Source organism: Sylvia atricapilla, chromosome Z, assembly GCF_009819655.1.
Source record: "Sylvia atricapilla isolate bSylAtr1 chromosome Z, bSylAtr1.pri, whole genome shotgun sequence".
In the NCBI taxonomy this organism is placed as follows: domain Eukaryota; kingdom Metazoa; phylum Chordata; class Aves; order Passeriformes; family Sylviidae; genus Sylvia; species Sylvia atricapilla.
In genome coordinates, this window is record NC_089174.1 from 43,652,963 (window position 1) to 43,668,424 (window position 15,462).

Genomic DNA, 15,462 nt, shown 5'->3' on the forward strand with positions numbered 1-15,462 from the left:
TGTTAACTGCATTCTTGCATTGTGTGTTTGTCTTCTCTGTGTTATATTGTCCTGATTTTGAACAAAAACATGTATGCTGCAGTCAGTAAGTCATGAACACAAGTGATACTTGCATTTAAGATGCTCAGAGATAATTGTATTCTTCATACTTGCTTTCTTGTTACCTGCTTAAAGGTCAGTTTGATTTGATTTTCTTTTAACATGATTTAAACCATGCAGGAATTGTAGTACACTGTGCATCTTTTAATTTTGTAGGTTCTAGATTTAATTTAGTAGATAGTGAAATTTATCTCTGTGAATATTCAAGTTTTTTTGAAAGTTTGTTCATTGGTCAAATATAGGAGGATGATGTGATTAAAATATGCAGTTAAGAAATGAATGTGAAAGTAGTTTCAGAGATCTTTGTTCTGAAGTAAAAATGGCATGCAGTAATTTCAATATGGCTTTTACATTTTTGTTTTATTAGGTGCTTAAAATGCACTTTAAGAGATACTCCATGATATTCTGTAATAGTGCAAAATAAGATAAAATAAAATAATAATGTATGATTTTTGCCAGTGTCTTTCTTGAAATTCTTTGCAAAGATGTATATTATTTTATTTCTTAAGGTGTATTAGGAAGCTCCTGCTGGTTCCAGTGTCCTCTGGCACTTGCTTTTACTTGGTCTCAAGTTTTTTATATGCAGGCTGGTCCCCTACTTGTAGTGGCATCTTGCAACACCCACAGATGGGACAGGGAGTGGAGTTGAACAGAAATTAGGAGAGAATTTAGTAAGACAGGATAGGCCACACTGACCTGGCACAGGGCTCAGTCAGAGATGTATAATGGCTCCTGCTTATATGTAACCGAATCCTTTCTTCTTTTTCTCTTACTTTGTCCCTGTTTCCAGCACATTCCTCCTCACCCCCTCTTCCCTACCTTTGACACTTTCTTGAAGCTCTGCTTAATGAGTTGGTACAGATCTACAGGCGCTATTGGATATCTGTAACACCTGTGTGCTGTCACTTCCCCCTTATCTGTTACAGAGTCCAGACCGATGCTCGTCAGAGCTATGCCTATGATTTCTTATTAGCCTGTCAATTAATGGCTGAAGAGTTTTGGTCACCTTTATGATCTCCCTTAGTGCATACTTGTCATGGCTGTGCCTCTCTGTGGTCCTTTTATGGCTTTCTCTGTGTGCTGAAATGGTTCATTACTTGATAACAGCATGAACCGGGTGCTTTCAACTTCCTCATGCCCTTATGCTTTCTCTTTAGCCCTGTTGTTGAAGGTAGTGATGATAAGGCAATTCCAATTAGCTGCTGAGAACAGGAAATTGAGCTGATGAAGGCATTAAACAAAAAATATTGTGGTTTTAGATAAGCACAGTATGTGAAGTAAGTAATAGATAGGTAAAAATTTAAAGTAGATTTTATGATGAAAGATGCATTTCAAGCTAAGCAAAGTTAAGGGGTGCCATCAGGCAGTAACTTTGTTAACCTGATTAGTGAAAGTTGTAACTGTGTAGAGTTGAAGATATCACAGATTTCAACTATTAGAGAATTACTTACCTACTATCTATATCTCAAGATTTCTGCAGGATTTTTATTTTTACTTCTACAAATATGCAACAGGGCATGAACTTCTTTTGAACCTTCTGTTACAGGGTGGTAGGGAATCTTAATCTGTACAGTGGTGATGATTATTCATAGAGAAGTTTTATTCCTTAAACAGAATGCAGTTTTAAAAATCATTGCTATGTTACTGTGTTGTGGTGCTGAGTATGCTTCACTGAAATGTGTATTTTATAAATCTTTGAGATTTCTTAAGATAGAAATAAGTTATCCTGCTGTTTGTTTTGTTTTCATTGCTGTATATTGCTGTAAGCACACTAGGAATACTTAAAAGTGAAATTTTAAAATTTTTATATATATATATATATTTTATTTTTTTTTTCAGAATCCCACTGTGTCCAATTCTAAGTGGTCAGAAATAGATGTGCTGATTCTGGCTGGAACAATTGGCCATGTTTTGAGTTTAGGGGCAAGCAGTTTTATAGAAGAGGAACATCAAACGTGGTATTTTCTTATCAGTACACTTTGTTTGATGCTGTGTCAGGAACTGTGTAGAAATAATTTTCTTCTGAAAGAATGTGAGCCTCAACATAGCACTGATCTGAGACAAAATTCTGATAGTATTGGGGAAACCTCCGAGAGCAAGAATATAGACATTCCAGCAGCAAGTAATTCAAAACTGGGCAAGGCCACCTCTTCATCTGAATTCATAAAAGGATCAGATAAGTGGATAAGCTTAGCAACTCCATGGATCATCCTTATTTGCTGTCGGCTGCTTCGATCCTTGAATCAGACAGGCGTCCAATGGGCTCATCGGCCAGACTTTGGACACTGGTTGACAAGGTGGGTTTCTGATTTACTCTCACACTTTCTGCCTAATTTAAAAATTAATGTGTGTTTCATTTCGTGAAATACGTATTTTTCTATATGGTCTCTGATCAGAAATTGCTGCAAACATCCAAAGCAGATAAACGATGAAGTGACATAAAGAATTTGTCATTGCTATTTCATGCTGGAGTAATTCCTTGTGTACTATCAATAGCTTATAATCTTTGCCCTGCACCATGACTTACCTAATTAATGCCAATTATACATGATAGGTTTATCAGAAGCAAAAAGCAAATATTTTCCATGTGTAAGTCAGCAGTGTCTGGTTTGAGAAATTAAAAATCAATTAATAGAATTAAACTCTTGAAATTAAGTCAGGAATCGTTCTGCATAATTCCAGAATTTATGAAGTCACAGGAGAACATGCCACACATAGAATTCTGCCTTGTCTATCATGTGCTTGTAATGTGTGGGTGAAAAGCTGAAGGAATTTTTAAAGTGTAATATGATAAACAAGAAAGGGAAATTTTTATAATTGTAAGTACAGCAGAGAAGAGCTTCTGCTTTTTCTAATACCTTTCAGTATTTTTAAGGACTGCAGTTATTATTGAGTGATACTTGAACTGTCTCATGTACTTCAGTTAGTGGATGGAGAAGCAATACTTCTTGACTGTCTAGTCAAGGTTTTGCAAGCAGCAGATGAAGAGACTCTGCTGTGTAAGATAAATAGATTTCTTGCCAGTATCTTACAGCACAGGGATGAAATGTCATTCATCATTCATTAAAAATGACATGAGCAAATGGATTAATACGAGACTTGTTATTTATTGGCAGCCTCACAGATGAAATGCTAATTGCAGTGACAGGTGTGAGTGCTGAAAGACATGAGTTATGAGGGAATTTATCGCATTGTAGCGGTTGTTCTATACCAGAGTTTTCACCATGTCTTTCTGCTTTTGAGGTGAGGAAATCAGGAAAAAATGTCATTATTCCTACATCAAGTCCATATGATAGGTAACTCACTCCTTTATTATGAACTAAGTCAATGTGTGAGCAGGATGAGGTGTGATTTGGTGTGACTGTGAGGATTTTTACAATTAATCCTGAGCATCTGTGAAAGATTTATTTGCCCAAGAATGTCCTGAGCCATATTTTTTCTTCAGACTATCAGTCCTTTTTTTGGAGTTTGCTGGTGCCACAAGGCCATGAAACAAGGACCTGATACTTCTGCAGCTGAAAACTTTAGTTTGTTTCAGATATGTCTCCCAGAGATGTTTATTTACTCTTGGCAGTGTTACCAGACTTCTAAAAATTGTGTGTGCATGCATGGACTTAACTTTCAAAGATCTTGTCTTACTTTAGTATGCTCCCTCCTCAGATTTCATGGTGCTTATTATGCCTGGAAAGCATAGAAGTTTTTTTGTAGCCTTTGGCTGTGGGGGTCTCAGGGGAATAACACAGGTGCAGTGTAGACTGCAGATAGAGCAGGTGCTTCCTAATTTATAAGAAAGGTGGGAAATCCTATATGCCCGGCTCTTAACACTAGTTGCCTGTCAGGAACTTCTAAGCAGCCCATTCAGGTAAACCCAAGGCTTTTTACATCTATTCTGGCTTACTCTAGTTCTTTTTGTTGTTGTTGTTGAAGAAGGAGAGGGGAGAAGGAAGGGAGGAGGGTTTTTTTGTGTTTGATTTTTGTCCCTGTGAATTGGAATTCCTGTGAATTTAATATGTCTGTATCTTTCTCTGTACTGGGTAACCCCTAACTGGAGCCATGGTTGAACACAGGGTAAGAAATAGCCTTCCTCCATCTTCTGGTAAGGTTCTTCATGTGCAGCTCCACATGCTGTTACCTTTTCTAGAAGGGCATGTTGCGTGCTGATTGTTGAGTCAGTGTCCACCCAGGCACTCAGAATCACCTCTGGAAAGATGGTCAGTCCCTCAGTCTGTCCTGATATGTGTAGCTATTTTTTCCAAGGTGCAGGACTTGCCTCTTCCCTCATTGAAATTTGTAAGATCCCTGGTGGGCAATTTCTCCAGGCTGTCAAAGGGCCTTTGAGTGTCAGCAGATCCACCTATGGTATCAGCCATTCCTCCCAACTGTGTATTGTGTGAAGACTTGGTGAGGGGACATTGCCCCATTGCCCAGATCGTTAGTGAAGACATTGGCCCCAGTGGGGGCCAGCACCCACGTCCCGGGGCTGACAGATAGTAGCTGCCCTCTAGGTAGACTTTGTGCTGATGGCAACTCAGTGAATCCAGCATATGAGCACTTTTCAGTCCACCTAGCTATCCACTTTTCTACCATGAGATTGCCTATGGGAATGTTATGGGAGCTGGTGTTAAAAACCTTGTTAAAGCACAGATAAACAATGGTGCCTGCTTTGTGCTCTTCCACTGAGCTTGTCTCGTCACAAAAGTAAGGTTGATAAAGTATTCTCCTTCATGGAGCCATCACAACCCTATTAAAGCTGTCTGCCTCCCCCTTCAGTAAGGCTGAAGTACAGCACCTAGGTATCAAAACAAGAACGTCAGAGTTTTACAGATGAATTTCTTCCTCTGTTTCCTGTCAGATTATGGCCTCACATCGAGTGTTCTTTCTTAGGTCTTGAAGGAAGTAGAACAGAAAAGATTCTACATCTGTACTCTAAGGCTGTGACTGATCATTTGGTTAAAACAGTATACTGTAGGAGCTTTTGCCATACAAGGCAAGGAACTTGCACTCTTTTTCCTCACCTCACTGGCACTTTATTTTACCTGTTCCTGTATCACTATGGTGAACTAAATCACTGAATAGACATGTCTGGAAAAATAACTCAAGATGGCATGGGAAACTCTTTGCTTTCAGATGGATCACTTCTCATTCTGATTTACCGCCAATCTTCAGAGGCAAATGGGCTGGCTTAGTAACAGGAATGCAGAAAGGGCAGCATATACAGTATTTCAATATTTTAGTATTTCAATGTTTCAGTATTGTATACAGTATTTCAGCACTGCTGTTGTTGAAATTAGTGTAAGAAGAGAATGTGGAACTATCCGCATCTTTTGAAGTGCTGCAAGGCAAACAGTTTTTTTCTTTCTGCCATTGTCCAGCATTCCTTACTAAAACCCACTTGCCTTTCAAATCTAATTGAGAAAGAAGCAAGGATTCTCTAACATATACTTTGTGGGGCTTAAAAAGTTTATGCAACAGTCCAGAGTGTTGTGCCATGGCAGGCTAAGAGGATTTATGATTAGGACTGTCACTGTCATAGTTCTGCCTTCTCCCTTTCATTGGTGTAACTACTTCTGCTGTGTTTAGGGAGCAAATGAAAGAATAGAGCCCTGGCAGCCCTGGCACAGATTGGCTCAGGCTGCTGTGGAGCTACTCCTGACTTAAAACAATGGAGCAATTTTCAGCCTAACAGGAGAATATTATGTGTGTCTCCATGCTGATGTATACTTCAGTTGCAATATAAAGTTAAAACATTAGTAATATTTGAAGTATGGGTTTTTGGTCGTGAATGATGGGATGTAGTTGAGTGTATGACTCTGTTATGGTTCACTGAACAAGTGTCATAAAGTTTAGTAAGTGATGCAACCATATCTTTACACATCCTGTGGTCTCTAAAGTGTCTGGGAATTCCTATTTGGCCAGCATGCTTGCATTTTCTTGGTGGAGGGTTTTAACATCTTTGTTCCTTCTCCTTCACACGATATTAGATGTCTGTTTCCCTAGTGATTTGATCAGGATTGAGATGATGTGTTTTCCTTATAGCATGAATTGGTGATAAACTGAATTGCATAAAGCACTTATTTTTCTTCCCAAAATGCATTGCTAGTCTCTAAGGTTGACTGTTCTTCTATTTTTAGTATTAGTTTCATCAGTGTAGTTGTGTCTTAATAGCATGTTTTTTTTTACTAACAAGGCTTTTTCTATCCAGCCTTTTATTTTGTCTCTAAGATAAACTAATGAAAAAATGGCCTTCTTTTTTCGTTCCCCTGTATTGATCTTTTGGACATCTCTACTTATGCTCAGACTATTATTTCACTTAACTGGTCAGTGCTTAAGGGGCTCAGCATTTAAAACAGGGGAACAGTTGTCCAGATTTTTCTATTTGATGTAAGCATCAAAACATAGAAAATCTATCTATGTATAGTGTGTTGAATTTGGCTACTAGGAATGCATTCAGCAGTGCTGAAATACGGAAAATGTTTGTTATTTGCAGACAGACTGTGAAACCAGAAAAATACTTTGATGGGAAAAAGTGCAAAAGAAAATCAAGCAGTAAATGAAATGGAAGAAAACATGCAATCTAAATCTGATTGGAAGTCAGGTTTTCTTTTTGATTGGTTGGTATTCAGTTAGCTTTATCTGGCTGCTAATCTTGGTCAGTGCTGATACTTGAAAGGTGTCAGAGCTGCTACACGGTAGTATTGCTTGAAGAGAAGTGACAAGAAGCATCAGCATGGGATAAAATTTTCTTTTAACAATGTACTTAACCATCCCCAAATGCCCTTTCCCTCAAAGCTAGCATACCTTGTGACTTCTATGTATTTGGTTGTAAAAGGAAAGAAACAATTAAAAAAGGCTTTGTCTACTTAGGTTATTAATCATCCACATTTACAATTCCATTCACTCTACTTGTATTTGCAGTAATGAGGTGAGGTCCAAGCAGTGGAAGAAAATGTCTTCAACCTTCATTCTATTACCAGAAGTATAAGCGTAGACCACAAGCTGTAACATTAAGAAAATAGAGCCAAAGTTCTCTTTTTTCTTTCTCACCAGATTTTCTCTCAAGGAGCTATTGGTTCTTCACTTTCAATTTTGTGGTTTGTGCAAAACCCAGGACATGGCAGCTGAGATCAGAGTAGCTTGTTTGTGCTGAGCAGGCTATCAAAACGTAGCTAAATGATAGGACTCTCTGTTAAGCAACTACCATATTTTTTCAAATGTTATGCAAATTACATATGCTTTTAGCGGCTTAACTGTAGGAGTCTTGGCTGGAAAACCTTCAAACTGTAGGTGATTTCTGCTGACCTGACTTTGCTTGCTGTAAATCCTTTTCTTGTTTCTTCAGCAAATGCTATGAAAAACTTGGGTAGGGTTTCTTTAACATATTTGTATGATTCAAAAAGATTCCAAACAGAGATCACAGAACACTGTTACCAGAAAACCTGCATGTGACGTGTATGTTAGTCCCTGTGCTAGCAGTCAAGAATGAAAACTCAATGTGTATTGAGTTTTTAGAGAAAAAGACAAAGCTGATGATGAGGATATGCTGTTATTTATTCCTGATTTGTCTTGCTATCATACAATGAGTAGCCAAGGAGAATATGACCTGAATGCTTAAAATTTTTTATACGTGCTCATTTGAAAGGTTTAGTGGCTACTAAATTAGTTCATTATGTTTTGATCATTAAGAAGGTGGTGCTTGCATTATCTTCACAGGTTGCTTCAGGAGTCCACTATTTCTGCTCTTTCCATGTGTAGAGGAAGAATAATTGGAAGGAGGAATATCAAGACTATATTTTCTGTCTCGTAGTGTTCTAGATCTTACTCCTCTCACTTTTCTCCACTGGCTTGTGGAGAACAGTGCATCTCTTGGGAATCTTGTTAAGGTGTATGTTCTTGACTGAGTCCTGCATGGAGAACTAATGGGACAATTTACCTGCCCTAGAGCCTTTCATCCCTGACTTCTCAAGCACAGCAGCTGAAACAGCTATTGGTCAAGCTCCTGATACAGTGTATACTAGGGAATAAGAAAGTAAACCTGTTTGAAGAACAGTTTGAAGAACATTATTAAATCAGAGATATAACTGGAGTTTTGTATATGTGGTTGAATTCACTGCAGGTAACAGTTAAGTTTCCTGAAGTTAGTGATCTGTTATCATGGGATTTTGAGTTGTGGAAAACAGAAGATGGAGCCCTTAGCTCTCAAAATCTATGTGACGTTCTTAACTGAAGGCAAATTTAAGAAAATTAATGGTTTTATATTATTTGAGATACTGGGAATATTTTCAGTAGGCATGGGTTAGCAATTCTTGGATTACAACAGGCTTTCTGGAACTATGTATTAAGGCATGGGTGCAGATCCTTTGCCTTACCCCCTTATATTTTGCAGTGTTAATTCCTACTACTGAAGATTTAAATATAAAATACTGGCAGCATGCTCATTGAAATGCCCTTGATTCTGGAATGAGTGTTACCTATTTAAGATTCAAGGGAACAAACAAACAAGCTGTATCTGTGATCTTCTCTGCCAGTGATGCAAATTTTGTGTCTATCTCTTGTACATATTGACACAATACAAGGTGCTATGGTTGCATAAGGGAATCAGATGGAGCTAATGAGTTTGTGAGTGTGTTTTTTAAACTATATAAGTGTATTTTTGATTAGGGTTTTTGAGTAGGTAATGTGTTTTGTAGGTAGTAGGGTAGGTGATGTGTCTAAAATAAACAAATACATATGCAGTTATTTCAAAAGACAGTTCTAATCCTATAGTGCAAAAATTTTTTGTGTAGTGCTAGAAAATGAAATGCTGTAGTATAAGGAAAACACACTTTTTCAAAATGTATAAATAACAAAACCCTAGCTTAAAAGCAGTAAACCCTTTTCCATTATGCAATATGCAGCTCAGTTTTTATATAATTAACAGAATAACTAACCTATGGTGGAACACAATAATTGCACTTTTAAATATGCATGGTTGAATAGAAAACCTCATTAATAAAACTGCTTTTCTAAAAATATTAAAATATTTTACCATACCTCTTGGAAAGTTCGTAACAGATACCACTGCAGTGATTAATTTGATGCTGCATTAATTAATACAATTTATTTAATATAGTGCTGCAGCTAAGGCTCTATCAAATATGTTTAGTACTAATTACTGTTTTAAAAGGGTTTTTTGTTTGTTTGTTTGTTTTTCCTCAGCTCTGAACATAAATCTGAACTCTCCTTCTTGGCTGCAGTCTCCCTTCTTATGATCTTCTTTCTGGTTCAAAGAAGATGCTCCCTGGTTTCAAAAATTGCTATGGCACTTGGGCTCCTGGGAGTCTACAGTTACCGGGCAGCTATTGGAAATGTCATATTTCCATGGCAACATGGTGGCAAAGATATTTCAAAGTAAGTTTATCAGCAGATAAGTAACTGTTTCTAGCAAGGTGTTGAACTCTTTTGCTGTAGGGATGAGGTGAACAGGATGTTCTAAGTTGGAATCACATTCTTATGAATACAATTGTAGTTTGTAAGTGACCAGCACAGAATTTTTGTGATATGTGCTTAATTTTAAGCCACATGAAGTGGCTTTTGACTGTGACAGATGAGAGGCCAACAGATAAGAATTAAGATGAGGAAAATCTAGTAGTAATACTCTGTATTTTTGCTACAAAAAACTCCAGATGTATCTCTTGTTATTTTAGATGGACTGGCCACATCTAGCAGAGCACAAGACAAGGTCGTTTAGCTACTTCTTAATTTCAAAAGTGCTTTTCCATACCTTGTGTTTGCAGTTGAGTGTTCTATAATGTGGACTTTCAAGATGTAACCATGCCCTTCTCAAGGTCTCATCTGTGCAGAACAGAACATAGTAAGGATTTTTAGTCTGATGTTAAGTTTCTTATGGAACTACTCAGTAAGTGTAAGGAAGCTATTAACTCTTTCACCAATGACTACTTCTGGCTTGTAACTGAATGGCTTTAGTTTTCTAATACGTGGCTCTACAGTCTTAAAGTTTACTGAATGTCAGAGAGTTGTGGAAAACCTCTGGAGTCAGTGGGAACATTTGATGAGAAGTAGGAGATTATGGAAGAGAAGCTTTGTCTTCTGGATGTAGTGAAGTTTCTCTTGCACTCACTTTGAATTTTGTATCAATACAAATGCTCTTGGAGCTTCTTTGTCAGGAGCCATAGACTAGCAAGATGCATAGAGATGGAAAAAGCCCTGCAGTGTAAGATCTTAGGACATAAAGAACATAAGGTTTGCTAGTGTGGCACATTTTACAAGAAATATTTGTTCATATGTGTATCTGGATATATTTACATGCATTCTATGTCTCCAAACATTGAAGATAATTCTAATTGTATACTAGTGTTAAGGTTACATTGTGTGTTAGTTCTACTTTATGAGAAAATAATCATAATCTTTACTTACTGTGCAGGATTTGGCACTATGCTTGAAACATGCCTGATTTTTGAATGTGAGCTCTAGGTTTGTTTTGTGTTTCAGTAAAAGCCTTGTGTTTCAGTAAAAGCAATTGAGCCAGAAATAAAACGTGATTAGAGAAATAAGTGCAGAACTTAAATACTGAAGTCAAATGTTTACTTGAAACTTGTTCATTTTATAGTCAGTGTATAAATCTCAATTATTACAAGATAGAAAGCTTTTTGTATTATTTTTATTATTAAGTAAATAATGGACACAGTGATTTACTTAAATTGTGTCAGAGCTTTTTATAAACCCCAAATGAATCTCCCCATGGCATACTGGTTCCTGGCACGTGGTTCCTGTCTGAAGAGAGGTTCTGCCTCCCTCAAATACCATGGTGACTTTTATTTTGTGTAAAAAAACCACAGCAAACAATCCAAAACAAACTTGTGTCTATGCCTGCCAGACCAGAACATTGTCTCTGTCATAATACCTACCTGTGCATAACACAGGCTGGCATTGGGCTTCCAGCATGGTCCCTGGCAGTGGCCATTCTCATTTGCTGACGTGTGGGCTTCTCAGGAGTTAAGTACAAGGCTCAATAGAGAGACATGGTTTGCCCAAGGATCACTGACTCACTGAGCATTAGCTTCAGCAAGGCTCCTAGTACACACATCAAAAGAGATGGTAGACAGATTTTAGTAGATTTCAGATGATAAGTGACACGTTGACACAGTGGTACTAGCTTGTCTTTATTAGATGTTTGATGTAGTTTATGTGATAAAATCCTGTTTAAAATGCAGCCAAAAAACCCAGGACTTTAAATGTGTCTAGAAGTATCTTTAGTGTATTCATAATCTGGAATAGCTCAGGATCCATGTGCAAGGCAGAGGCAGTTTTGTACTATATGAGAAAAAGTTGTACGCAGCCACTGCATTTTTCATGCATAGTGCATTCTTCTCTAGGATGAAGAATCTTGGCTCTTTCTACCTCAAAGTTATTTAAAAAAAAACAAACCCTTGCAGTCTATGCAATGTAAGAGATGAGTATATAGTATACTAAAACAAACAAAATAATAGTAATGTGTTTGCTGAGGAACAGTTTTTCTAGTTTGAATCTTCATCAACTGGTTAATTCTGGTTTTCGCTCAATTTATTGAATAGGCAAATACCCCAACCTATTTGCTGAAGCTTTACATCTAAAGTAAATAAGTGGTAATAATTACATCAGACTTACCAGAGATGCTGAAAAGGCACACTGAATTTCTGCATTAGCCAGAAACTCAGAAATTCTCTAAACTTTACTGGCTTTTTCCTTTCTTCCCTAAAGGAAAAATCCAATGGGCAATACAAGGTTTTTACAAAGGGTTGCTATTAAGAGAAGGAAGGAGTAAAACCCTTTCGCATAGGCTGTTAGGTATAACTTTGAACCATTGAAAGATAAACGACAGAACAGTGCACTGTATTCAGGTTTAGGAAAAGCACATTACTAATGTGTCGTGGTTTTGCCTTTTATTTTTTGGTTCTGTACATGCAAAAAAATTGAATATGTAAATGCTCTTGCCTATTATTTCTCCTCTTGCTTTTTCTGTCCTGTATGTGAAAAGAAAGATTGAATTCAAGCTTATTTTTTTTTTAGCAATTGGCAGAGAAGCAATATGACTTTTCTAAGAAAAAGAAAATTATTTACAAAACTCACTTTTAGAAATTTTGGCTAGTGGTGTTTTTTTGTGGTCAGTTAGCTACACTAGTTATATAATGGTCATTCTACTGTTTTTAGAGTCCTAGTCTAGTCCTCTGTATGATGCTAAGTCCAGATGACTCAGGAATCCTTACTTCTGATTAAATTATATTTCTAGACCATGTTCACTCATTACTCATGTAGAGTGAAGACTGATAGTAAGAGATTGACTGGTGGAGCCTCACTCTGCCATGCCTCAGACAAACAGACCTGACATCGACTTCACAAGAAGACAGGGACTCCTTACCCTCTCATCACCAGCCAGAAGGAAGGGACCTTTGAGATGGAGGGGAATGAAAAGGGGCTTCTTAGGGCGGCAGGTGAAACCTTTCCTGACCTCCCTCACCTCCTCAAGTGCCTGAATTCAATAGATATGAGGCCCTGGAATCTGAGAACCAGAGAAATGAGGACTAGAGAAATGAGAATGGGGTTGAAGGTCCGTCGAGGCTGGTGAGGTTGCCTATGGTGGAGAGTTCCCCCTCACACCACAACCTCCTCAGTTAAGAAAAAGAAGGATCACTGGTGACTCCCTCTTGTAGTTTGTACACAAAAACAAATGTGGAATGGAAGGTCTGATATGCCAACTGAATCCAGTCCAATGGGGAGATGTGTTGTCTCTCTGGCTCCTCTATAAGGGACATCACCAAGAAACTTCACAGCCTGGTGCAGCCCACTGATGTTACCTACTGCTGGTTTTCCAGGTGGGTAAATGACCAAGTCCCAGCAACAAGGGTGCAATGATCAAAAGGGACCTCAGGGCCTTGGGGACATCTGGTCAAGGGTCTGGAGCACAAGTTCTCTTCTACCAGTTTTAGAGGTTGATGGGGCAAGAAACTGGAAAACCAGGCTGATGAACACCTGAATTCGAAACTGGTGTTACCAGCAGAATTCTGAGTGTTTTATCACAGGTCAGTTTATATGACTCTAGGCCTGCTGGAATAAATGGGAACACCTGCCTTAAGGAGTCTTAGCTCAGGATTTAGCAGGGTCACTGAGGGAGCTGTAGACTAGATTTGAAAGTGCATGTAGACATAGCCAGGCTTGACAGAGATAAAGACAAAGACATGGTGGGATACCTCACTTGACTGCAATGTTATCATGAAAGGCTACACATTGTTTAGGAAAGACAGGCGAGGAAGATGCATTGGTGGAGCTTCCCTCTGTGTGAGGGAACTCTTGGAATGTATTGAGCTCCATCTGGGGTGGATGATGGGAGAATCGAGAGCTTATGGGTCAGGATAAAAGGGCAGACTAGGGTGACATTTTTGTGGGTGTTTGCTACAGGCCACCTGATCAGGAAAAAGTGGATGAGGATTTCTACAGGCAAGTTGAAGCAGCCTCTACATGTTCTTGTGGGGGACTTTAACTCCCCTGACATCTGCTGGAGAAGCAACACAACAAAGCACAAACAATCCAGGAGGTTCCTGGAAAGTATTCATGACAATGTTCTGACGTAGGGAGCAGAGGATCCCACAAGGAATGCTGTGCTGCTCAGGGAATGATTTGCTGCTCAACTGCATAGCAGCAAACAAGAGAGGCCTTGTTGGAGATGTGAAGGTTTGGGACAGCCTTAGCTGTAGTGACCATGAGATTGTGGAGTTCAGTATTGGACAAAGAGGGAGCAGGACAACAAGCAGTCATGGAGTTCAGGACAGCTGTTTGTTAGCCTTTCTAGGGTTCTTCTTGGAAGTATCCCAAAGGAACGGGTCATGCAGGGAAGAGAGGGCCAAGAGAGTTGGTTGATATTCAAGGGTTATTTCCTCCAAGGCTTAAGAGCAGCACATCCTGATGAGCAAGAAATTGGGGAGATAGGGTAAGAGATCTGTGTGGATGAACAATAAACCTCCTGTCATTGCTGAAGTGTAAGCAGGAAATACACAGAAGGTGGAAGCAGGGTCAGGCCACTTGGAATGAATATAGAGAAGTTTTCAGAGAAGGTAGAAATGAGACAAGGAAGTCCAAAGCTCATGTGGAACTAATTCTGGCCGAATATTTAAAAAATAACATGAAGAGCTTTTTCAAATACATGAAAAACAAAAGGAAATCTAGGAATAGTAAGTGCCCTTTACTAGATGGAGCAGAGGCCCCTGTAACAGAGAATGCAGAGAAGTCAGAATTACTGAATGCCTTCTTTGTACTGATCTTCACTGACAAGACCAGCTGAGGATCTCTGACCCAGGAGACCACAGTGTAAGAATGTTGAAAGGAAGGCTTTCCCTTGGTCAAGGAGGATTGGGTTAGAGAATATGTAAGCAAATCTGACATCTACAAACTCATGAAAAGCATCCACAGATACTGAGGGAGCTGATGGGCATAGTGAGCATTCTAATGATCATATTTGAAAGGTCATGGCAACCAGGAGAGATGCCTGGGGACTGGAAGAAAGAAAATGTCACCCCAGTGTTCAAAAAATGCAGGAGGGAGCATCAGGAAACTTCCACCAAGTCAGCTGTACCACAGTCCCTGAAAAGGTGATGGAGAGCAAGCACCTTATTCTGAAGTGAGGCCGTCTATCCACATGGATGACATGAAGGTGGTCAGGAGTAGTCAGCATGGATTCATTAAAGGTAAATCATGCTTGACCAACCTGACTGCCTTCTGCAATGAAACAAATACAGGGAGTGGAGAATGACGGGATGTCTACCTTGATTTCAGCAAGGCTTTCAACACTGTGTCTCACAATACCCTCATAGACAAGCTCAAGAAGTGTGGACTGGATGAGTGGACACTTAAGTCCTGGCTGAACGGCAGATCTGTGCAGCCCTTCAGAATGACCTCAGCAGACTGGAGAGCTGGGCAGAGAACTGTTCAAAATTCAGCAGAGGCAAATGCTGCACCTGGGGAGGAGCAATAGCACAGGCTGGGGGTGACCTGCTGGAAAGCAACTCTGCAGAGAACCACCTGGGGGTCCTGATAGACAACAAGCTGTCCATGAGCCAGCAGTGTGTCCTGGGGGGCAGGAGGGCCAGTGGGATCCCGGGGTGCATTAGGAAGAGCATTGCCAGCAGGTCAAGGAGGTGATCCTGTCCCTCTACTAAGCCTTGGTGAGACACATCTGGTGTGCTTGTCCAGTTCTGGGCTCCTCAGGACAAGAGAGACATGGAGGTCCTAGAGTGAGTTGAGAGGTGGACTCTGAAAGTGGTTATGGAACTGGAGCATCAATTCTGTGAGGAAAGGCTGAGGGAGCTGGGCCTGTTCAGCCTTGATAAGAGAATG

The 15,462-nt window shown here is 39.3% G+C and overlaps 1 protein-coding gene across 7 annotated transcripts in view; it reads left to right on the forward strand.

Annotated features, from left to right (window-relative positions):
* PIGG (phosphatidylinositol glycan anchor biosynthesis class G (EMM blood group)) overlaps positions 1 to 15,462 on the forward strand; it is an 89,470-nt gene that overhangs the window by 29,766 nt on the left and 44,242 nt on the right. For 4 of the 7 annotated variants that reach the window (XR_010745813.1, XM_066339261.1, XM_066339262.1 and 1 more), the window contains 2 exons: positions 1,939 to 2,396; positions 9,295 to 9,486. Coding sequence is in view for 3 of the 7 variants with exons in the window: in XM_066339261.1 (XP_066195358.1) it covers positions 1,939 to 2,396; positions 9,295 to 9,486 (650 nt within the window). In the remaining 4 variants the exon portion in view is untranslated. Of the gene's footprint in view, positions 1 to 1,938; positions 2,397 to 6,586; positions 6,711 to 9,294; positions 9,487 to 15,462 lie in introns of those variants that run through there. The other 3 variants (XR_010745814.1, XR_010745815.1, XM_066339265.1) reach the window with 3 other exon arrangements.